Source organism: Heteronotia binoei, chromosome 21, assembly GCF_032191835.1.
Source record: "Heteronotia binoei isolate CCM8104 ecotype False Entrance Well chromosome 21, APGP_CSIRO_Hbin_v1, whole genome shotgun sequence".
NCBI classification, from domain to species: Eukaryota; Metazoa; Chordata; class Lepidosauria; order Squamata; family Gekkonidae; genus Heteronotia; species Heteronotia binoei.
Window position 1 is genome coordinate 158,539,249 of NC_083243.1, and position 25,063 is coordinate 158,564,311.

General features: G+C 42.5%; 1 protein-coding gene across 1 annotated transcript in view; it reads right to left on the reverse strand.

Annotated features, from left to right (window-relative positions):
• Window positions 1-25,063, reverse strand: part of LOC132589665 (mucin-5B-like) — a 126,264-nt gene that overhangs the window by 65,936 nt on the left and 35,265 nt on the right. The window contains exons 15-23 of the mRNA XM_060262400.1: window positions 24,558-24,684; window positions 19,739-19,991; window positions 17,929-17,981; window positions 16,745-16,845; window positions 13,375-13,526; window positions 9,759-9,897; window positions 8,574-8,684; window positions 4,683-4,862; window positions 3,652-3,888 (exon numbers count right to left, since the gene is read on the reverse strand). Coding sequence (XP_060118383.1) covers window positions 3,652-3,888; window positions 4,683-4,862; window positions 8,574-8,684; window positions 9,759-9,897; window positions 13,375-13,526; window positions 16,745-16,845; window positions 17,929-17,981; window positions 19,739-19,991; window positions 24,558-24,684 — 1,353 coding nt within the window. The remainder of the gene's footprint in view (window positions 1-3,651; window positions 3,889-4,682; window positions 4,863-8,573; window positions 8,685-9,758; window positions 9,898-13,374; window positions 13,527-16,744; window positions 16,846-17,928; window positions 17,982-19,738; window positions 19,992-24,557; window positions 24,685-25,063) is intronic.

Consider the following 25,063-nt stretch of genomic DNA (forward strand, 5'->3'; position numbering starts at 1 on the left):
TTTTAACCTGTCTGCTCAGCAATTTCATCGAATGCCCTCGAGTTCTTGTATTGTGAGAAAGGGAGAAAAGTATTTCTTTCTCTACCTTCTCCATCCCATGCATTATCTTGTAGACCTCTATCATGTCACCCCGCAGTCGACGTTTCTCCAAGCTAAAGAGTCCCAAGCGTTTCAACCTTTCTTCATAGGGGAAGTGTTCCAGCCCTTTAATCATTCTAGTTGCCCTTTTCTGGACTTTCTCCAATGCTATAATATCCTTTTTGAGGTGCGGCGACCAGAACTGCACACAGTATTCCAAATGAGACCGCACCATCGATTTATACAGGGGCATTATGATACTAGCTGATTTGTTTTCAATTCCCTTCCTAATAATTCCCAGCATGGCGTTGACCTTTTTTATTGCAAACGCACACTGTCTTGACATTTTCGGTGAGTTATCTACCACGACCCCAAGACAGAAGACAACTAACATTCTACCCTTATCTTTAGCAGAAACATAACTTTCACTATACCCTTCTGAATCTCTACTGAGTTCTTAAGTAACATAAGAACATAAGAGAAGCCATGTTGGATCAGGCCAATGGCCCATCCAGTCCAACAAAAAAACCCAGGTGCCATCAGGAAGTCCATCCATGGGGCCAGGACACTAGAAGCCCTCTCATTGTGCCCCCCAAGCACCAAGAATACAGAGCATCACTGCCCCAGACAGAGAGTTCCAACAATACTCTGTGGCTAATAGCCACTGATGGACCTCTGCTTCATATGTTTATCCAATCCCCTCTTGAAGCTATCTATACTTGCAGTCACCACCACCTCCTGTGGCAGTGAATTCCATGTGTTAATCACCCTTTTATCAGTTCTAACCTGACTGCTCAGCAATTTCATTGAATGTCCATGAGTTCTTATATTGTGAGAAAGGGAGAAAAGTACTTCTTTCTCTACCTTCTCTATCCCATGCATAATCTTGTAAACCTCTATCATGTTTGGGAGGGTTGGTGGCTCAGTGGTAGAGCATCTGCTTGGTAAGCAGAAGATCCCAGATTCAATCCCCGGCATCTCCAACTAAAAAGGGTCCAGGCAAGTAGGCAAGAAAAACCAATTCTAGACCAATTCCGCAGAGCCTGCAAGACCATCCTCTTTAGGCAGGCCTTCGCAGGCTGCTGACAAAAGATGGCCGAACTGATGACCCACCAAAGTGACTCTATTTAGTGATCTTGCCATTATGCAATAGACAGAATAGCGCCAGGAACATCATTGTTGCTGTTAAATTATGTAAATTGGAATGATTTTTAAGATACTGTCGATCTTAAATTATTGTATAACTTTTAATGCTGTTTTAAAACTAATGTATATTTTTTATCTGAATATGTTGTTAGCCGCCCTGAGCCTGCCTAGGCAGGGAGGACGGGATATAAATAAAATTTATTATTATTAAAAACCTCAGCTTGAGACCCTGGAGAGCCGCTGCCAGTCTGAGTAGACAATACTGACATTTGGATCACAGATTTATAGAACAAAGTTAATTGTTAATCAAGTCTTCTTCTTTGTTAATATCAGGGCTTTTGCCTACAGAAAACCTGCTTTGATAGCATTTCTTCACAGAAATATTTTCCTGCCTCAGAATGGTCCAATTTAGCCTGGAATTGTTTTCCAAAGCTCCATTCTTATGATTATGTATGAGGTACACACCCACCGGAATACAATATTTGTATATTATATTTTATATTATATTTTTATATTATATTTTCTGGGAACTTGAAACACATGCTCATCCCCTTGGACAAGTCTGGTTACCTGGTTACCAATTACTCCCTTCCTTCTTTCAATGTATGGAAAGAAAATAATCTTTTGGTTTTGAATCTGGCTGCCTGTCTTATAACTGGATCTTAAAGTTTCATGATCTTTAACTGGCTTCAAACCACACATATTGTGCAGATATCTGGGGTAGCCTCAGTACCCCTCTACATACTAGAGGTGAAGAGAAGAGGACCAGCTGGAGCAGCCTGTCTGGTAATGGGTTGCATACAGCAGAATTTGGCCCCTCCCTTCTAGGTCAGCACAGGAGGGCTGTCTGCCCTTCAGGTGGTAGGCCTGTTAAAGCCAGGCCAGGCCAAGAGGCCAGCAGGGTCAGATGACAGAGGAACAGCGACTGTGCAGGGTGACCTGGTCCAGTCATAATCGATTGGTAATAGCTCCTACCAATCAACCCAAGAGAGTGAGGTAACCCTTAGGGGGGCAGAAAGAGGAAGTAGGCTTGCCAGTCCCCAGGTCTCAGTGGGGGATCCCCCAGTTTTGCAGGCTCCTCCCTGCCACCAGTCAGCTGGCTGGTGGGGGAAAGCCCAGCCCCAACAGCCACCATGTGCCTTGAAACCTCGGTAGGCTAAGAAGACACTTGCAACTGTTTGTGTTTTAGAATGTGTGTGTGCCTTTAAATCTCAGCAGCAGGAAAGCAGCAGATAGGGCAAGCAGGCAGAACCACGAAGCTGTGAAAAAGGCAGAGAGCAGAGTCCCTCTGTTTTGCATTCACTTCAGAAGTCATTTCTATAGTAAAATGGATAGGAAAGAGTTAGCTAGAACCTGATTATGGGATGAAAGAAAACTCCACCCCCTAGGCTGCTCTTCTTTCCTGTTCCTGTCTGAAGAAGCTGGTTGAAATACAGCAGATGGTTACATCCAGCAACTCCCATAAGTAAATTACCCTAGTGAGATCACAAAAGTGTGAGCTTGTAAACTCTGTTTATTTTGGCTGCTTTGTATGTGTGCATATCCTTTTAAAAAGCCATGCTTGGAAATGTTTTGAAAGCCTGACAAGGGGACTTGTGAGGTATGACAAATTTCACTTTCATTTAGTGGAAGTGTGCTTCCAGGGTAGGCAAAGAAAAGACGATGAGGAAATGAGGACTGTATTCAGGGGGACTGCACTGCTGTGTTGTTTTTTTTAGGGACTGGGAATGTCTCCTGGCTCCATCCCCAAAGTCTTTTGGCTCCACCCCCAAAGTCCCCAGATATTTCATGAGTTGGACCTGGCAACCATAAGGGGCCCACATTCTTCAGGGAGTCCCCCTTATTAGGGCCTGGGAGGACAGGTCAGCCCTTCTAACTGGTTACTGAGGATGAAAAAGATATAGAAAGATCTAGGGTGTTGTTAACCCTTTCCTATCTCTAGTCTGAGGATTACCAAGGCCTCCAAGATGGACTGTGGAGGCTGTCAGCCCTACTCAACTCTAATAGTGCAGCAGATACTGAAGGCAGTCTGTACCAGTAAGGTAGGGTTGCTGGGTTCCTCCCCCTCCCCCCAGGGGCCACTGATAGTGGATAGCGAGATAATGTTTTCAGATCCAGGTTGGGGAACTCCTGGAGATTTGGAGATGGGGCCTGGGAAGGACAGTATCCTCAGTGGAGAACAATACCCTAGTTCCCACCCTCCAAAGTATCCATTTCTCCGGGGGAACTGATCTCTGGAGTGTGGATATGAACTGGAATTCTGGGGGATCCCTAGGTCCCACCTGGAGGCTGGAATCCCTAACAGAGCTACAAAGGATAGCAAATAAATATTATCAAAACAAAGGAATATAAGAAGAGGGGAGATGGAACAACAGAGAATTGGAGGAGGGATATGCAAGAGAGGCAACGCCTAAAGCAAGCTCTTACCTTATTGTGGCAGGGTTTGAAAATGTCACTCTTGATAATACTACAGTACTTCTGGCCCAGTACAAGATTGAGAGGCTGAGCTGCACAAGGATCAGACTTGTTTTTGTCTAAACAGGTAGTGGTGATTTTCCAGCTGCTTCCGAATGCCTGTGCATGAGACTCCATTGATTGCCTTCTGCTGGTAAAGTCATTGTGGGCACTATTGTCAAAGTTGCCACACAGACCACAAACCTTGCCCTATAAAATTTGTACAAGTTATTCTACAAAGGCTTTTTTGACAGAAAAAAATGTTGTAAGTTAAATTCTGCTTATGCAGAGTTTTTCAATTTATATCCTTAGTAAACTGTATGCCCTCCACAAGCACAATATATTCAGTTCCATTCCAAACACGCTTACATACTAAGTGGTGACTCCATTTTCTGGGAAAAGGAGAGAGTTTAACTGTCTTTATATCATTCAGAAAGAGGCTGGACTCAACCAGGAAAAAGAATATTGTTTAAATTTGCAAGTTAAATTATTAATTTCTAACTATTATAGCTGAAAAAAGATATTAATTTTTGTTTATTTATTTACGTAATCTACAAACTGCACTCCCCCCAAAGGGTGTAAAACATAAATCATCCACTTCCTAAATGCTAACCCTCTCTCTACTATTTTAAACACTACTCAAAATGGCAAAATAGTCTCATATTCTAAAGAGATATGTCTTGGGGTTTTATGTTTGCAGGCATTCTCTGTGGATTTTATAATGCACAAGAGACAGATTTATTATGACCGGAAGATCACTTCACACATGATAGTCTTTCTTTTGCAAGTATATCTTTATAGGAAGAATGCTGTAATCTGGTATGTATAATGCACGTTCTTCATTCATGATACAAGACAGACACAGTCTTCATATCTGACAACATTTGCATCATGTGCATGATTCTTTCCAACAATGAAGTGATATTATAATAGAACAAATATAAAACGTGACCTTGCCCTGACACAAAAACACCTAGTATCCAAATCACTATATTTTCACCTACCTGAAAAGATGGTGCCAGTTGTACAATCACAGTTGTCTTCTCATCCCACATAAAAGTCATTCCATGGTAAGTTTCAATTACAATATAAAGCCCCATGGTGTAAAACGTATAGTTTTTTCCTATGCCAGGCTTACTGGTTATCACCTCCATTTTTCCACATGAAAGTCTGATTTCACTGCTCTAGAAATAAAAATAAATAAACTAGAACAAATTTGCAAGTTGACATCAATGCACACTATCTCATGGCTACAAGCCTGAACAACAATAGATAATAACGCATAGAGTTCCCTAACAAGACACAGAACTGGAACAGCACATACTTCTTCCACTTTCTCATTCTTTGCTGCTATGGTATCACAAAAGCCCAGAGGTCAGAGATAGAAAGCCCATCCTGAGTTGCTGTGGTGTAATGAATGGTCTAATTCCTAAAGAATAAAATGATCTAAGGAGCAGCACAAGTTGAAATCTGTTGATGGGGTGGATTGGAGACAGCAGTATCATAGTGCTGATAGATTCTTAGGCTGAATGAGTAAATAAGGAGTATATGAGTGGTGTGTATGTGAATAGATAGGGTTATTGACCTAGGGTTATCATAGGGCTGCCAATCCCCAGGTGGGGGCAGGGTACCCCCCAGTTTGGAGGCCCTCTTCCTGCTTCAGGGGCATCAGAAAATGGGGGGGAGGGAAATGTCTACTGGGCACTCCATTATTCCCTATGGAGAATGATTCCTATAGGGAATAATGGAGAATTGATATGCTGGTATTTGGGGCTCTAGGGGGGATGTGTTTTGAGGTAGAGGCACCAGAATTGCAGCATAGCATCTGCTGCCTCTCCTCAAAACACCCTCCAAATTTTAAAAGGACTGAACCAGTGGGTCCAATTCTATGAGCCCCAAAAGAAGGTGCCCCTATCCTTCATTATTTCCAGTGGAGGGAAGGCATTTAAAAGGTGTGCTGTCCCTTTAAATGTGATGGCCAAAACTTCCTTTGGAGTTCAATTATGCTTGTCACAACCTTGCTCCTGGCTCCACCCCCAATGTTTTCTGGCCCCACTCCCAAAGTCTCCTGGCTCCACCCCCAAAATCCCCAGATATTTCTTCAATTGGACTTGGCAACTCCAGGTTGTCAGCTTCCAGGTGGGGCCTGGAGATATCCCACTTTTATCTCCAGCTGGCAGATATCAACTCCCCTGGAGAAAATGGCTGCTTTGAAGGGTGGACTCTGTGGCACTGTACCATGCCAAGGCCCCACCCCAAACCCCACCCTCTCCAAGATCCACCCCCAAAGTCTCCAGGTATTTTCCAACACAGACCTGGCAACCTTATGTCCTATGTATTAACACATAAATGGAGTGTGGCCTGGGAGATGGAGACAGGGAATGGACTTGAGGGACAAAATTCTGGGGGCTCATAAAGATGTGTAGTTTTCAATATGTTTGATTTGCTCCCAGTAAAATGAGTGGATGCCCAGAAGGAATATTTTCTGGGAGCCTGTGGTTGTTTTTAGCAGCTCTAGGTAGAAACTTATTAATGCATAAATTATGGCTAAAGTATGTGAGTTAAAGCCATGTGTGTGTGGCCAATTGTGCTATAAAGATCACTGTGTTCTTGGGCCAGCTACTATCTCTAAACAAAATTTAACTTACGGTTATCATAGGATAAAATGAAAAGGAAAACCCCATGTATGCCATTCTGAGCTCCTCGGAGGAAGGGCAGGATAAAAATGTACTAGACAGATGACACAGTGTGAATGAAATTGTCTCTGACTGTGGGTGATTGTGGTTTGTGAATACTGTGCATATGAATGGAATGTGTGTAATATATGTATGAATGGAAGTGTGTCAAAGGTGTCTGTGGAGCAGTTTTTTAAAAAAAAGATGTGGCACTTTAGACTCAGGTTTATTGTAGCATTATGTTTTGTTGGATGGAACCTACTTCATCATATGCTCTGGACCATGGAACCTTAGATCACAATAAACTTCAGATTAATATCTAATTTACATCAGATATTGGCCAGAATGTAGAGTCTTTCAGTCCTACCATCTTCAAATCTATTGATTCCCCTTCCAATACAGATCAGTTATTTCTACGCTTGGGACTCTTTAGCTTAGAGAAACGTCAACTGCGGGGTGACATGATAGAGGTTTACAAGATTATGCATGGGATGGAGAAAGTAGAGAAAGAAGTCCTTTTCTCCCTTTCTCACAATACAAGAACTCGTGGGCATTCAATGAAATTGCTGAGCAGTCACGTTAGAATGGATAAAAAGAAGTACTTCTTCAACCAAAGGGTGATTAACATGTGGTATTCACTGCCACAGGAGGTGATGACGGCTACAAGCATAGCCAGCTTCAAGAGGGGATTGGATAAAAATATGGAGCAGAGATCCATCAGTGGCTGTTAGCCACTCTGTGTGTGTGTGTATTTTGGCCACTGTGTGATACAGAGTGTTGGACTGGATGGGCCATTGGCCTGATCCAACATGACTTCTCTTATGTTCTTATGTTCTACCTAGAGCTGCTAAGAACCACAGGCTCCCAGAAAAGATTCCTTCTGGGCATCCACTCATTTTACTGGGACCAAATCAAACATCATATTGGAAAGAAACTACATGTCTTTATGAGCCCCCAGAATTTTGACCCTCAGGTGTATTTCTTGTCTCCACCTCCCAGACCACAGCAGTCAATGTAGCAGAGCAAATGTATGTGGGAAGGTATTTCAGGGTCTTAGCATGTGTTGACAATATAATTGGAATGGGAAGGTTATGGTCAGTGGAAGTGCACATACACCACATGCCTAAAGTCCCAGCTTCCATCTATACCATCTCCACTTAGAAGATCTTAGGGAGAAGATATTAGGAAATGTTAGGGTTGCCAAGTCTAACTCAGAAAATATCTGGGGATTTGGGGAGAAGAGCCAGGAGACTTTCACATTCCCTAAAATAAACAAATACAGCAGTGCAGTTCCCTGAATACAGTCTTCATTTCCTCATCCCCAAGAAGCTGCACATCCCTTGTATACTCTCTCTCTCACACACACACACATATAGCAGCCAAAATAAAAAGTCTGGAATCTCACACTTGTGTGGTCTCACTGGGCAATTTACTCATGAGTTGCTGAAGTTCCAAGTTCTTCAGCCTAACACAGGGAAACCAAAAGTTCTAGTTTATCCTTTACTATATAAATGACTTCTGAAATGGTTGTAAAACAAATGGAGGGTCTGGGATGCTTTCACAGCTGCTGGGAGCAGCCATGTTGTTCTGCAAGCTCATCCCACACCCATTCAGCCTGGCTCCTAGATTTAAAGGCACAGACACATTGTCTGAAAAGCAAGCCTTTCCAAGCTTCTTCTAGCATTCCAAAGTGGAAGGGCACATGGTGGTTGTGGGGGGAGGACTTCCCTCTGCCAGCCAATTGACTGGGGGTGGGAAGCAGCCTGCAAAAGCTGGGGGTCCCTCGCTGGGACCTGGGGATTGATAGGCAATGTCTTTGCCTAGGACTCTGGAAAGCCAGGCAGAGTAGATGGTGCCAAGGCTAAGGTGGTCCTGTTCAAACCACCCCAAACCATTTTCAGATGACCAACAACTGCAACAACCAGATGCTTGGAATGGATCCATTAAAACCAGTTAAGGAATGGCCTGCAAATCTAGCCAATAGTCCAGCTATTTTTGTAACAACTATACATGGCATTCTTATTTTCACTACATCAGATGAATACTGAGAATAATTCTAAATATGTCTACTCAGAAGTAAGTCCCATGTGATTCAATACAATGGGTTATGTGGCGAGGAGGGTGTCAGATGAGAATAGGTGCTAACAAGCTATAGCAAGCAAACAAAAATGCATCCTTTTTTTTGTTTTTTGCAATTGTCTACCTGTAAAGATGACTTACCTGCAAGATCACATTGATTTTCAAGGCACAAACAGTTGGGGATTTACCACATGCAACATTTGTAATTACAATTCGAAATGTACCTTCCTGGGGATTATTGGGGCAAAAGTCCTTAAAAGGGAAACAAAACAAAAAAGCCCATTGAACATTACATTTTCTATCTCAGTAACCAACTTTCTATGACATATACACCATTACAGAGTACCATGATCACCATTTACATTTATATTTATGTTAAATTATATCATAGTGATACAGCACCAAAAATGCAATGGAATGTTTAATGTTTAAGTGTTTTAAATCATTTTAAATTGTAGTTTTATTGGTTAAATTGTAAAAATGTATGTTGTTAGCCGCCCTGAGTCCGCTTGCGGAGAGGGCAGGATAGAAATTTAAAGTAATAAATAAATAAATAATATATTTTTGAGGAAGATATGACTCCCTGGCTAGTAATTTCTGTAAAATGTTGCAGTGGTTAGTCATTTCTGGAAACTGTTGCAGTATCTTTATGGAACTGTACTACTACAATATGCAGGTCAGAGATTATATTCTTAATGATCCCCTACATTATTAAATGAACACTCACTAAATATAAAATATGGTTAATAAAACCAAGCAAGGCTAGTAACTGTTCTCCTGTTGTGTTAGCTTCTTATATGTAGGAAGGGTGTTTTTTTTAAAGGGAATACTCAGAAATAAGCTTGATGTGCATACACCCCCTGATGTCACCATTGTTTTGCACAGGGATTTTTTTGTAGAAAAAGCCCAACAGGAACTCATTTGCATATTAAGCCACACATCCCTGACACCAAGCCAGCCGGAACTGCACGCCTGTGCATTCCTGCTCAAAAAAAAACCCCTGTAAAAGTATAACTTAGATGATTGATCTAAGAAATACTTGCAATGACATTGTGGCAACCTCAGTTTTCTCACTGAAGAAGAATATTAGAGAAACATGTGAAAAAGGAACCTTCCTCAAGTCAATTTTTGATGTCTCAAATTCTTGCGTGTGGATCTATGCTACTATAGCCTAGGTTCCCATACATCCAGAAAAGTGAAAAAAAATGCAGAGAGTGCTGTTCTTTCCTTATTATGAAATCCATGATAATCATTTAAACATTGAAAACACCAAACTGCATGTCGGTACCATGCACACAATTAAGATGGGTAATAAAGAATTGATACCTGAGCTAGGATATAATCACAGTTTCCCATGAAATCAAATTTCCCTCCATCAAAGCTGAGGTAATGTCCATTCCCATATACAATGCATATTCCATGGCAAGGGCTGGTTGTACAGTTCCACCGCCTCTTATGGCATATGCTGAGAGATTAAATATAAAGGATCAAAATTTGCCACCTGTAGGAGTACTCTGCATGCAAGAGGAGCAATTCAAGGTATGGTAACCATTTGGATATATCCAGGGCCTTTTGTGTAGAAAAAGCCCAGCAGGAACTCATTTTCATATTAGGCCACACCCCCTGACATCACCATTGTTTAGCATAGGACATTTTTGTAGAAAAAGCCCAGCAGAAGCTCATTTGCATATCAGGCCACATCCCCTGATGCCAAGTGAGCTGGAACTGCGTTCCTGTGCGTTCCTGCTTAAAAAAAACCCTGGATATGTCAAATAAAATAACAGTTTCAACAACAGATACTGAGAGAGAAAGTCACTTCGTGGTGATTCTTACAACTAAAAATAGTAGCATGATTTGGCCTTTAACTCTATAAATTTTTTGGTAATTGTTTGAATAAAAGGACAGTGCAAGGAAATAATAGCTCCCTCAGTTGGATACATAGACAGAAATCAAAAGGTATCGTATTTAGAAAAAAAAAACCCACTATTAGAAATGGAAAGTGAAGCTGAAAGAGGTCTGGGTATGTTTATGAATAACAAAGGCCTCCTCCTCCTCCAAGAGATCTTGACAAAATAGTTTTCCTAACCTCATCAAACATCTCTCTGTAAACAGATCCAAGTAGGCAGCCGTGTTGGTCTGAAGTAGTAGAACAAAGTAGGAGTCAATTGTACCTTTAAGACCAACATAGTTTTATTCAGAACGTAAGCTTTCGTATGCTCTTAAGCACACTTCATCAGATGAGGAGTTTGGCACAGTGAGCAGAGCCATACATAGCTGGTAGGCAGTGGCCCAGAATGCACAATGGTACAGATTTAAGAACCAATGACAGAATAGTAAAATTATCTGGTAGGCAGTGGTTTAGAATATAAAATGGTACAAATATAAGATCCAATGACAGAAATTAACAAATTGAGCAAACCTTTGATCTGAGTAGCATGAGCATGCAAAAGCAACAAAACCGTAGTATGTCAAAATGTGAGATATCCCTGTTTAAGTGTGTCAATGCAGCTAAAAGAGAAATACGTTGGATAGTGATGTTCTTGTCCACCTAATTTACTTTTTAACATGTAAACATAATTCTAGTTTGCCATAGAAAAAAAGAATAAAATATAGTGAAAATGGATAAAGTATATGTAATGAGATAAACAGCCAATATCCCTATTTTGACTATGTCAATACAAAACATTATTCTGATACACAATTCTAAAAGAGAAACACATTGGAATACTGTGGATGTATAACTATATTCAGTGAGAGTGGGTTTAGCATCTGTAATGAGATAAAAAACCAATATTCCTGACATACTTAAACAGGGATATCATATTGGTTGCTTATTCCATTACGTATATTGAACTCATCTCCCACTATATTTTAATGTATTTTTCCCCTAATGACAAACTATATGTATGTTGCATGCTTAAAAGTGGGCTAGTTGGATTGGAAAACAGATAGAAATTCCTTCCTTTTGGCCCAGGTTTATAGCAATAGAGTCATTGACAGACACTCTCACATTTTGACATACTACGGTTTTGTTGCTTTCGCGAGCTCATGCTACTCAGATCAAAGGTTTGCTCAGTTTGTTAATTTTACTATTCTGTCATTGGATCTTATATTTGTACCATTTTACATTCTAAACCACTGCCTACCAGATAATTTTACTATTCTGTCATTGGTTCTTAAATCTGTATCATTGTGCATTCTGGGCCACTGCCTACCAGCTATGTATGGCGCTGCTCACTGTGCCAGATTCCTTGTCTGATGAAGTGTGCTTAAGAGCATATGAAAGCTTACGTTCTGAATAAAACTATGTTGGTCTTAAAGGTGAAATTGACTCCTATTTTGTTCTATCTTTCTGTAAGTTAGTTCTTGTAGATTTTCCGGGTTGTATTGCCATCGTTTTGGCATACAAAGAGATTGCTCTCTGTAACTTTGGAACTTCCAGCATGAGTAACATCATCTGATATTTCACTATCAGATCATCTTCTTTCCTCCTTATTTCACTCTGATTGTGCTTTCTTCTCTTTCAGCGTCTCCCCAGTATGAAGCATGACTTGAAAGATGATACTTTTACGCAACCACAGTGCTTCCCCCTTTTCATTCTATCACACTAATTTTCTATTAATCACTTGGTAAAGCCTTAATTATTCTTTTCTGCTATTGTGCCATCTCAAGAAAACCTCTCATAATTGTACCATGAAAAATAGGATAATATAGGTGTTGGAAGTGGAAGCACTCATGGGCAGGCTGGGCAGCAAAGATGTGGGCTGTTGTCAGGGCAAACACAGCAGTGGCAGGGCCACATAGCTAGGGAGGGTAGGCACTGAGCATATGCACTGCCCCCACTCAGCCTTCCCAGGTCTGTGCTCAGAGGCACTTGGAGCCTGTCCTTCCTTCCATGGCATTCCCTGCACAACAAGTGGTCTTCCTGTTAGCCAACCGGCTGAGAAGAAGTGCGGGGAGGGGCAGCTAGCCAGGCTGGCGGTGCACACGAATGCTGGGGATGGGGGGAGCTGCAAAGGTGGAGGGAGGTGGTGATATGAGTGTTCCACCCAGATGGTTGCCTGAGCTGTGGTAGTGGGTGAGAGGTGAACATAGTGCCACACCAGGAGGAGGGGCAGAGCAGGGTATGGCAGCATCAGCCTAGAGTGACACTGGCTTTCCCGTTCCCAGCCTGAGGAGTGCTGTGGGAGGTGAGAGCCTGCCCCTGTGGCAAGAGGCTGGTCTAGACAGCAGACTACTTTGCCTACTCCTTAGTGCCGGCCCTGCCAATGGGTCAGAAGGACAAGCAAAACAGAGCATCCTTCCTTTCTTCTCTACTACTAACTCTCTGACATGTAGATTGCAACTCTTAGGGAAATTCCTTCCTTCTGGCTTGTTACCTTTCTTGCAGACATTGCCAGATTCTCCATCTTGTCACCATGAGAGCAGGACACATGTCTTGCATCCCTGGACATCCAGCTAGTTAGATTTGATCAGATATGTTATCTCTCATCTTTCCTATTTAGAGAATGGAGTTCTTATAATAATCTCTTCATTAGTTTGAAATCTCAAGAAAGCTGCATTTTGTTTCATGTTTGCACACACATACAGCTTCAGCTGGCCACATGGCTCGTGCTGTGCTTACAGCCTAGTATATTCTGCTAATAATATAGTGGAGATAGTGGAATAATTTCCCAGCAATTGGAATGTGCTGGCAGCAATATGACCTGTAGTGCCTTAATGTAATAAGCATTTAACTATTTCCCAAAAAAAGGTCTTAATTTGTGGGTTGCTTTAGAAGTGAACTACAATGCAACCTTTTTTTGCCCCAAGAACACCAGTGCTGTAGAGAGGGCAGAAGAGCCAGTATTCACTTTCAACACTCATTCTCAACATTTAAAACCTGTGCTTGTTATTATTTTCTAAAACAATGGCATTAAGAATACTCTGAAAAATACTATACCATGTATTACAGCTGACACTGATCTTTGTACCAGGACTATAGAAATTTCCTTCATAAATACAAGGACATTGCTCCTCTTCAACACAAGTGCCATTACCATCAGACACCAGTCCATCAGGACAAATACATCCAGAGACACATTCTGTAGTATACTGGGGGGGTGCAAAGACAAAGTGCAAATTGATACTGAATGAAGCATAAGTAAATAAAAAAGCCTTTTATAAAATGCCCTTTAACAGGTTGCCATTCAGTAAATTCCGAAAAAAGCCATCATACAATGAATAATCCAGATTATTTTTACAGAAAAGTATTTACAAAAAAAAAATGAATGTCCTGATTCCTGAATTTGCTATATAAGAGCCAATTTGGTGTAGTGGTTAAACGTGTGGACTCTTATTTGGGAGAACTGGGTTTGATTCCCCACTCCTCCACTTGAACCTGCTGAAATGGCCTTGGGTCAGCCACAGCTCTGGCAGAGGTTGTCCTTGAAAGGGCAGCTGCTGTGAGAGTCCTCTCAGCCCTGCCCACCTCACAGGGTGCAGGACCGGATCTACATGTTTTCTGAGGGGGCACAAAATTAAAAAATGGCGCCCCCTTATGCGCCATTCTATCTTATGGTCCCATAGAATGCAATGGACTCCATACCCAATTTGGCGCTCCCCCTCCATCGGTGCCCGGGGCAAGCACCTCCCTCTGCCCCCCCCCCAGATCCGGCCCTGACAGGGTGTCTGTTGTGGGGGAGGAAGATAAAGGAGATTGTGAGCTGCTCTGAGACTCTGAGATTTGGAGTGGAGGGTGGGATATAAATCCAATGTCTTCTATATATTCAGAAAAAGGAGCACCCATATAAGAGTGCAGATTTTTTTGCTTATGTAATCAGCTTCACAAACTAGAAGTCTTCTCTTATGGAGCCAGAAACACAAATAAATAAGACTCTTGATTTATGGAAACGTTGGAAAGGAGGTAATGGCAAATTTTGGTTTACCCAAATTGACATAATTTTTATATTGCGCTTGGAGTGGGGGGACCAAATCATGGGAGAAATGACAGAGACGTACTGTACTGGCAAGGATCAGACAACAACCGTATTGATTACAGGTTCCTGAGATCTTGGTGCAGCATAGGATGGAGACAATGCATATAGCTGACACCCAACTGCTGTAATTGTCAGCAACCTCCACAACCTGCCTACTGGGGTAACCAAGGCATTAGGGCTGGAAGTAGTGAAAGCTACTGTTCCTTCCCATCACCATCCTCCTAGAGGTGTGGTCAGTGCATCAGCCACCAAGTTTGGTGGTCAAACACCCTGCCCCCCAAGCCCGTTAAGGGCCTCATTCAGAGTCATGCAGGGAGCTTACCTGTACAATGTTCCCCAGCCAATGGCTAAATTCCAGCAGCCAGTTATGTTAACTATGCTCTTTTTAACAATACAACCAAACATACAGATGCTCTTTCCTATGAGGAAGGCAAAAACTCTAGGGCCAATTAGCCAAACAAAACTACAGGTAAAATCCTTCCTGGCCCTGTTAACCAGTGACCCCCTAGGGACATAGCAAGGATGAATAGCAGCAGTTGAATAAAATTTGGAAGCACAGGATGAAAGGGTGTTTTTTTGCTGGTAGAGGGCTCTATATGCCCTGTGCTCCTGCAGGCCATTGCTTTCAAACATGAATTGCAGACCAAATTGGAACCTGCAGCCCTCAGGTCTGCTAATCCCATCCTTCCTCAGATGGGCTTGGCCAATGAGGGTGGGGCAGCAGAAGAGCCATTTGTCTGTCAGCCAATGCTGGGCAGGGTTACCCAGAGCCATCCTGGCACAAAAGGTGCTCCAGCTTATGACTGAGAGCTAGACTTCCTGAAACTTTTGCTGATTCCATCTATCTTGTCTTATTTGTTGTTTCTTTTGTTAGATTTTAATTGGAGGGTTTAAACTAGATTATTGCCTTATTTTAATTCTGCTGGGGGGGGGGGTTCTGTTATTTGATGTGGCAACAATATTGCAAAGGGATTGGATCTGCATTGGGTAAAAGTATCTACAATGAACAAGTGATTGAAAGGTGAAAGTAAGCTACTTGCGACATGACATTAAAGATATTTTTACCTTTCAGTTTTCTTTTCAAATCTAAGAACAGTGTGAAGCAGATACTCTTTGGTAGGCAGAACCATGTTGAAGGTGAGTAATTAAACCACTATCTGATTCCAGTCTAAATCAGGACCCTGCAAAGCTGCAAATGAGTTCTAAAATTGCTAGGAAGATCCAATCACACATCTCCTAGTATCTTGTCAAGTTGAAGACTTCAAAGGTCTTTTTAAAAAGTAGGCAACAAAGTAGATATAGTATTTATGTTGCACATATAAATGTAAGACCCTAGTCTGGATCCTAGTAATAATACTAAACCCTTTGATTTTAACTGAAATACATTTTAGTTTGCTTCTAGCTAATTCCAGCCTGGCAATAACACTTCCACCATACAACTCCATATCTGAGCCTGCTTCGGCGGGGAGGGCGGGATACAAATTAAAGTTGTTTTATTATTATTATTATTATTATTATTATTATTATTATTATTATTATTATTATTATTATTATTATTAATCTTTGTAGCATGAATGTTATGAAATCCTTGAGCGCTTTCATCAGCGCTGCCTTCGCACCATCCTCAACATCCACTGGAGTGACTTTGTGACCAACACTGAAGTCCTCAAGCGGGCAGAGGTTACCAGCATCGAGGCACTGCTGTTGAAGACGCAGCTGCGCTGGGCAGGGCATATTTCTAGGATGGAAAACCACCGCCTTCCCAAGATTGCCCTGTATGGCGAACTCTCCACCGGCCATCGAAATAGAGGGGCACCAAAGAAGAGGTACAAGGACTCCTTGAAGAAATCCCTTAGCACCTGTCACATCAACCATCACCAGTGGTCTGACCTAGCCTCAGATCGCAAAGCATGGAGGCACACCATCCACCAGGCTGTCTCTTCCTTTGAGAACGCACGCATAGCTGGTCTTGAGGACAAAAGGAGATTGAGGAAGAATCACACTGCTACAGGAACAACCCTAAATCAGACTTTTCCCTGCAGCCGCTGTGGCCGGACCTGCCTGTCCCACATTGGTCTTGTCAGCCACCAGCGAGCCTGCAGCAAACGTGGACTATTGCACCCTTCTTAAATCTTCGTTCGCGAAGCCAAGCCGAGAGAGAGAGCATGAATGATAATAGGCACTGTAATGAACTAGGTGACTCTATTTGTTCAGCTCTCATGGACACCACACAGATGACTTCTCAGTAAATTCAGTTCTCATTAGCATTCATTAAGATCAGTCAAGCATATAGAACAACTACCACGCAACGCTGTCAAGAACTTAATTTCTTACACATTGCATGTCTTGGGTTTTACAACTTTTCTGACATTCTGATCCACTTGCACTTGGACCAGCAGAGTTGCAGTCAAAATAATACATTGGAGGAGGACAGCCTAGAAAGTGGGGAAGAAACAGAAATAGAAAAGCAAGTGTGAAGTGTGTTCATTGTGAAGCAGACACAGAAAATGTTACACTGTTCCACATGCCAAGTAGATTGGAAGAGGGATAATGCATCTGAAAAGCTGGCCCTTATTCTTTTTAAGGTAGTTTTTTTAAAAAAAAATAGTAGTGGTGATATCTAAGGGATAAAGCACATGCTTTGCATGCAGAAAATCTCAGATTCAGTTCTGATATCTCCCATGAAAGGATCTCAAGTTGTCAGAATTGGGAAAGTTTTTTTCCTGAGATTCTGGAGTAGATAATTAAAGCAGAGTAAACAGTACTGAATTAGGTGGGTCAATGTTCTGACAGTGTCAGGAAATAAGAGTTTGACCCTTCTACTACCATATGCTTTTGCTAATCATCTCCTCCCCACAAGGACAAAAAGAGAAAAAAGATGGGTACATTGTTTTTTTCCCTTAAAGAGTTATGATGTCAGGGGCTATGTGTGTTTCATTTTTCATAATGAAACTGTATGGAAATGGAGCAATTAAACCTTTAGCCTCCTTGCCTGTCTTATGTGGCATCCAGTCATGCATCAGAGGTTGGACTAGATGAACCTGGAGATCCCTTCCAACTATGATTCTGTCTCCCCAGTGCCTCATCTGTTTTCACCCAAGATAGGAGTATGATGACAAAGAGCAGAGGGGAAAACATTTCCTAGGAAAACCTCGTCCTGATTGGCCTCGTATGGATGCTGCTCTGAAGATGTTCTGGGTTTATTTTTAGTGAGACCACCCTATCTACTAGGCTTCTCCCTGGGAAACTCCCTAAAACCAACTCCAGCCCCTTACAAATCTCCCAACTCCGTGTCAGTGAGATAGAGCAGCAGACCAGGCTAAACTTTACAAATTACATTGAAGAGCTTTAGAGGAGCAAAAGAAAAGAATATGCAATTGGGTTTGGGTTCATGGGTCTGAGATGTCCCCAAAAGTTCAAAAAGAAACAAACTGTATGTTGTATATCGAGAAACTGGCAATAATTCAAAGCACATTTCGTATTCCATAATTTAGTACACTGATCAAAATAACTCTCACCTTTTTCAGCTTCCTTGTTTCCAATGCAGTCCAGTTGCCCTCGAATGCATTTACTGAAATGTAAATGTAAAAATACAAAAGGAGAAATGTCAATACATAAAATAAAAAATCCCACTCCAATCAAGTCATGCAAGTACAGTCTTTTCAGAGTAAGTATCTCTGTAATCATTCACTTCATATCCTACGAATACAAGATATTAAGGGAATGATTGGCAGGAAGTTACTGCCAATCCTCAGACCTGTGATCTAATAAGATTTCTGGACCCAGAAGAGCACTGAAGACTGTCACGCCCTTGGTGGCCCCCGCCACGCCACAGCCACAGCTCTGTGTGTGCCCTGACTCAGGGCTGGGCCCATCCAGGTGCCCCAGAGGTCTCAGAATGCGGGAGGGCAGAGCTGGGCTGCTTCACCCCTTTTACTCTTGCCCCTCCCCAGCAGTGCTTGGGCACCACTCCCTCTCTCTCAGTTGGCCGCCCTGGTGCTGCATCAGCCTGCTTCCTCATTGACCCCTCAGCTCGGGCCTTTTATCCTTCCCCCAGCCCTCTCCCTGCCTCCCAGGTCCCACCCCCGGTTAGCTCCGCCCCCGCTTATAAGCGAGGACGCTGAGGAGGGGCTTCCTGGGGCGTGTCCTCCTTGAGGCTGCTGAGGTGGCTGGGGCGTCGGTGTTGTGTCAAGGCTGGCGCCACCGCGGCTTGAGGTTTCTGCCTTCCCCGCTTTCTCCACAGGGCGTTGTTCCTGCCTCCCACTCCTCGCTACCACAGCCGTGGCTTCACCAGCTCCCCCAAGCCCGGGAGTGGGCACGTCAGCTCCTTGAGCTGGCAGGCATTTTGGCCAGCAGGACCTTTCCAGGAGGCTGGGAGGTATGTCGGGGCCCCGGGGTGTGTGGGAGGGGTTCCAGGTGGAGTCCCGTCTCAGCTGGGGCAGGACAAAGACAATACTATACAGCATTGACTTTGTAGTGTGGTGTTTAGGTTTCTGTGGCAGAGACAAAAATAAACCTACTCTGCTTCCTTGCCAGGGTACAGGGTTGTGTCATACTTATTGCAGTACCAGTAGCTTTTAAAATAAACTTTATTCTCTGTTCTTTGTTCTATTGCTGCATCTGTCCTTGTTTCTGCTTCACAGTTTCCACCCATCTAGAGTTGCCAACAATCTGGAGATAGGGTTGCCAGGTCTGTGTTGGAAAATACCTGGAGACTTTGGGGATGGAGCCTGGAGAGGGTGGGGAATGGGGAGGGGAGGGCTTCAACATGGTACAATTCCATAGAGTCCTCCCTTCAAAGCAGCCATTTTCTCCAGGGCAGCTGATCTCTGCCAGCTGGAGACCAGTTGTAAAAGTGGGAGATCTCCAGGCCCCACCTGGAGGCTGGCAACCCTGCCTGGAGAAAAATGTGCTGCCCACACAGTAGAGGCCTAATGGTGTGTCGTTTATCAGGTGTAACAATTTACTTTAATGCCATGAAAAGCTTTACCTGCCCATTTCCACACATCAAGCCTTTATTAAAACGACATATTTTGCAACCTCATACCTCCCTCATCAGCTCCACGGAGTAAACTTTAAAGTAGCAAAGTATACAAAGGCCTAGATCTTATTCAATAGATCCACATTGCATTCTGCATGTAGGGATTGTTTTCTAAAATGCTTTAAGCATTTTCGGTTTTTAAAATCTTTTTCAAAAATAGATCATTTTAAAAATCAGTAGTCAATCATTAATAGCATTTTATTTTTATTGTTAATTAACAAACTACCATTTTTTTGTAATTGCAGCCTTTTTAAATACGTGTTTGACAATTCTCTAAATAAGTTTACCACATGAACTCGTCCTGTCGAAATGAATTCCCAGGCTGGATCATCTGGTCCTTATAATAGCAGGGACAATCCTCTGGAGAAACACATTTTTCCTCAGTCAGTAGGTAGGTCCCCTCAGGACAGCTGCAGCCCTCTGTGGAGGCACTCTGGACATTACACAGTACATCAGGTTCACTCAGAGAATGGCAGGAACTGTTACAGAACTTCACTTCATAGCTGTATTCCATTGTTTGGGGACACTCCTTGGAGACATCTTGGCAAGAGAAGTAACACAAGGGCTAGATTGCATCCTTGTGAACTTATTTGAATTTTATATAAAACAAGCATGATTATTTTAAATCCAAAACAAGAAGATCTCTTTTCATAATCAATGGCATGGAAGATGTTTCCAGAAGATGAGACAAGTTTTGGCCTCAAAAACACCTACTTGAAAGTAATTTCCCTGATTTATGGGAGACCGAATTCTGGTCTGCACAATAGCGTGGGTCCTATGCCGCTTGAATGAAACTGCACTCTATAAACAACAACTTTCCTGCCTCCCCCTCCCCCTTATTCTTGTATATTCCTCACTGGGTCCCCATAGGTCAGCAGAATCCAAGAACATCATGGGAGTTGAATCAGGGGATTCATTTAAAGGGAGAATTGGACATAATCCTCCCTTCTATAAGCAGAAGTGCAATCCACAAGCAGAAAGGGAGAACAGAATTCAAGCCAACAAATTTGGCCTCCATAGAACATAGATATGTATTTACATGAAATGTAGGCATCAGGCATCAGATTGCATGTACAGTCCCTTTTTGAGGGCTAATCTCCTGATTGCAGTAGACTGCAAAAATTATTGCTGCAAAATAGCAGTGGTATTGGTGGCAATCACAGTTTATTTAAGACATTCTCTACACAGATGTGTGCCCAGGTACCATTACAGAGCTTCATGTGGATTCAAAATTGATTATGTGAACAAATCTGGGATCACGTGAAACCAATTCTCACATACATATTTATCACTCTAAAGGTCAACATCAACTACCTGCATGCGTGAAACAAACCTTATCAATTCAACTAGATAAACTTTCTGTAGCTTTCACTTCACATGAAAGTTACTCACACAATGAACTATGAATCATAAGTAGAAAGCATTGGCCTCTGTGTGTGTGTGTGTGTGCATTTGCACATATACATGTGCATGTGTGTATATCCCCACAGGATAACAGCATCAGACTTGTTAAAGGAACCCAAGATAAGTCTAAATGCATTTTAACTAATTATTAATAAAATAAAATAAGATAATATTTCAAAAATATGAATGTTTGCATTTTGCTAATGACCCTGTAGAACTCCTGAAGGTCTGCTGTGTCATGAGCCCTGATGAGGGGGAGCTGGAAGGGTTAACAGACTTGGAAGAGTTGCCAGCCAGTTCCTCAGCCGAGCAACCAGCAGCTGGCCCATCAATCACGCTCCCCACATTCCAGGCACCAGTGTCAGCTGTTGACAGTCAATCTCCTCTAAGCTCACCCCCTCCCATCTCAAGAGTTCAAAGCAGGGGAAAAGAACTTTCAGAGCGAGGACATGAGGCACGCCAATGCTTCAGATCTCTCAGCCCTGAGTTCTAGCAGAGTCACTGCCACCCAGGGAATAGGCTGATTGAGGTTCCCATATAACTCCCACCCAGGACCTAGTAACCTTGTGGAAGCAACAAGTCTATTCTCTGGCTTGCATTCGCGCTCCTTCCTGATCATGACCTGCTTGAATTCCTTGGCACCCTGACCCTTTGGCTTTTAGACACTGACTTCTGATTCTGGTTTGTGATTTTGCTTTGGTGACGTGGCTCCTGCTTGACTTCCTGGACTTTGACCTTGGACTGGCTTTGAACTCCTGCCTGCCTGCACCCTGAGAATGTGACAGGCTGTATGAAATATATCATGCCCATTCAGATAATCAGTGTGTTTTTTTACTTTGTTAATTTTTATTACTAGTGAAAAGATGGAGGAAAAGAGTCATAATTAAAAACTGAATAAATAAATTTAATATGTGGTAATTTATCAGATGTTAAACTTTTCACTTTATAAATATAATCTTTTTATAATATGGAGCTATGATGGTTGTTTCACACAAACAAACTATCACTTAATATTTGCAGTTTGCATATGATAAACATAATGTGAATTGAAACTTGAATTGAAAAAATATAGATCTTTAAAGCCCCGGAGTCTCAAAATGAGCTCATTATAAAATTATTTTTCAGGAAATATCAATGAGCAATATGTAAGATTAACATAAGAAGCCACGTTGAATCAGGCCAGTGGCCCATCCAGTCCAACACTCTGTGTCACACAGTGGCCAAAAAAACCGTGCCATTACAAGGACCATCAGTGGGGCCAGGACACTAGAAGCCCTCCCACTGTGCCCCACCAAGCACCAAGAATACAGATCATCACTGCCCCAGACAGAGAGTTCCAACAATACACTGTGACTAATAGCCACTGATGGACCTCTGCTCCATATGCTTATCCAATCCCCTCTTGAAGCTGGCTATGCTTGTAGCAGCCGCCACCTCCTATGGCAGTGAATTCCATGTGTTAATCCACATGTTAATCAGATTACTGAGGCTTTCCTTAAGGAATGAAAAGTCCTTATTGATTGCCCATCCAATGTAGCTTCAAAAGCATACCTTTCAAAAATATTGTAAATTTGTGGGTGTGGTGGTTTTGTTTCATAATTAGGTTTTAACAAAATTATTGTCACTACTGTTGTTAGAGATGGGCACACACTGGGAAAATGCAGTTCAGTTTGTGGTCCATGACATGCCCATTTTGCGAGCCACAAACCACCACAAACTTTTAGAAGCCAAATGAATCAGTTTGGTTTGTGAGGCTTGTGATCCAGTAGAATGATTTCCTGATGTGCCAGTGAAACCAACAAACAAGAGATCTCTGATTGAATTTCCTCTACCTGCCTTCTAAGTTTGGTGAAGACCGAATTAATGGAGTCCAAGTTATGCCCCCCCCCCAAGAAGGAGCCCCCAGGAAAGTGCTTTCTGGGGAAATGGCAGTCATTTTGACAAGCACAGATTCAGGAGGTTCAGGATTGTATAGAATGAATCCTGCCTAAGCTAAAGACATCAATGTCACAAGGGACCTTCACCGGACGCTCCTTTACATGCCCTCCAATTTATGTTGCTTTGAAGTTCGGTAAACATTTAGACCAGGGGTAGGGAACCTTTTTTCTGCCAAGGGCCATTTGGATATTTATAACATAATTCGTGGGCCATACAAAATTATCAGCTTAAAAAACAGTGCTCAGCCAAGGGAGATAGATTCAGGCCGGCAAAATTAATGCAAATAACTGTTTTTCTATTTGAAGTCACATGGGGAGTGCCTAATTCAGCGCACGCATGCACACACCGGCCCGCCACCCTAGACAAATGCCTAGGTCCAGGCATATTAGACCACATCCCCTAATATTAGCATATTAGGTCACACACTCATTAGCATATTAGGTCACACCATCTGCAATCACATGCAAATGAAACTGGTGGTAGCTGGCTCCCACCCCCGCTATTGCCACCCCTCCCTCCCTCCCTTCATGTGGAAACTGCAGCTGCTCCCAGCACACCGTTAAAGGCACCCACATACCCCAGCAGTAGTCCTTCACTGCTGCACAGTGCAGTTGGGCTGCACGATCCTTGCTGGCCAGCCAGGCCCAGGGAGGCCACCACATGGCACAGCTCAGCCCAGAAGTCCCTGAGGGCCAGACCAAGTGATCTTGAGGGCCATAAATGGCTCTTGGGCCTGATGTTCCCCACCCCTGATTTAGACTGAGCAGAGACAGTTTGTCTGGAGATCTATCTGTTCCCAAACCACCATGAACTGCCACAAACAACTTGAAAGTTCATGGAAAGTTCATGCTGGTCGACTTGCCACAAAGTTCATTTTATGAACCATGAACTAAAATTTGTCACAGACTTTCAGTTTGTGAGCTGGTTGTTACAGCAGCCATGAAGATGATAGAGGTATTCCAGAATCCTTCCCGTGAGTGCTAATGTAATATTACAGAGGTGACCAATGGTAGCTCTCCAGATGTTTTTTGCCTACAACTCCCATCAGCCCCAGCCAGCATGGCCAATGGCTAGGGCTGATGGGAGTTGTAGGCAAAAAACATCTGGAGAGCTACTGTTGGCCACCCCTGTAATATTACATTACTGTAATATTATTCTTTCCTCTTTTTACAATGTCGTGGTCAGTGTGAGAAAAGACCTGAACTCCTAACAAGATTTGCAATAGAACAGTGGGGTTGTTTATATGGTAGGTTCCCATCTAGAGAACTGCTTGTGGTGAATTGCATTTTTCTTCCATGTACTTTTGATGAATAGACATGGCTTGGATCCACCAAAGTGTTTCTGCAGATGGAAGGATTTCTGCTTGCAAAGCACAACTTTCTCACCTGCCCTCTTCCATTGTTGCCAAAAATACCCCCATGCTAGTTTCTCTGTCCCCCAGGAACAGAATTTCAGGGGATATTTGGAGCTATGGCAGGAGGAGAGAGGCAAGAACTTTGCTCTTTGTGGGCAGGAATTCTTCCATCTATAGAAATGCTCCAGTGCCATTAAATTTTTGAGTATAGACAAAGAAAAAGTGACTGCCAAGCTCATGTCTTGCCAGCATCACACAACCACTGTGCATATGGCCAGCATTTGCTTTTAAAAAATCATTCCAGGCAGTATTACATACATGACAAAAGGCTCATTTGATACATTTGTTATTTTAACTTTGTTAATCTAAAATAGCATAAAAGGTCTTCTCATGTGGATATGTCAACCTACCACAGATACCACTTCTCCAGCCTTTTAGGAGTATTCCTCTTGCAGCACAACTTCTGACATAGGCAGAAAATACAACACAGAGAGCCTCTTCGCTCTTCTCAGCATTACAGGTGTCATAAGCACAATTCTAAACACAGAAGTAGATATTACGGAAAGGAACCTCAGTCCTCCTGTTAAAGAACTGAACACTAGTCATACATAATTCCTGAGGTGAAGATATACATGCAAGTCTCTGGTTCTGGCTATTGCCATGTTTTTCTGGAACAGTAACACAAATCTGAGATTCTTCACTAATGAAAACTCCCTCCTGGAACAGTCCAAGTTATTGTTTTTTAAAAAAAATATTTGGGTGCTGATAGCCAGCTACAGGGTGTGCTCATATTTTTATTTGATTCTACTGATTTTCTCTTCCAAATATATCCTTGCACAACGAAAGCACAAAATGCTTCCAGCTAATCATCTTTGTAGACAAACCACAGAGAGCTGCAGGTCTCTTTCCCTCCCAC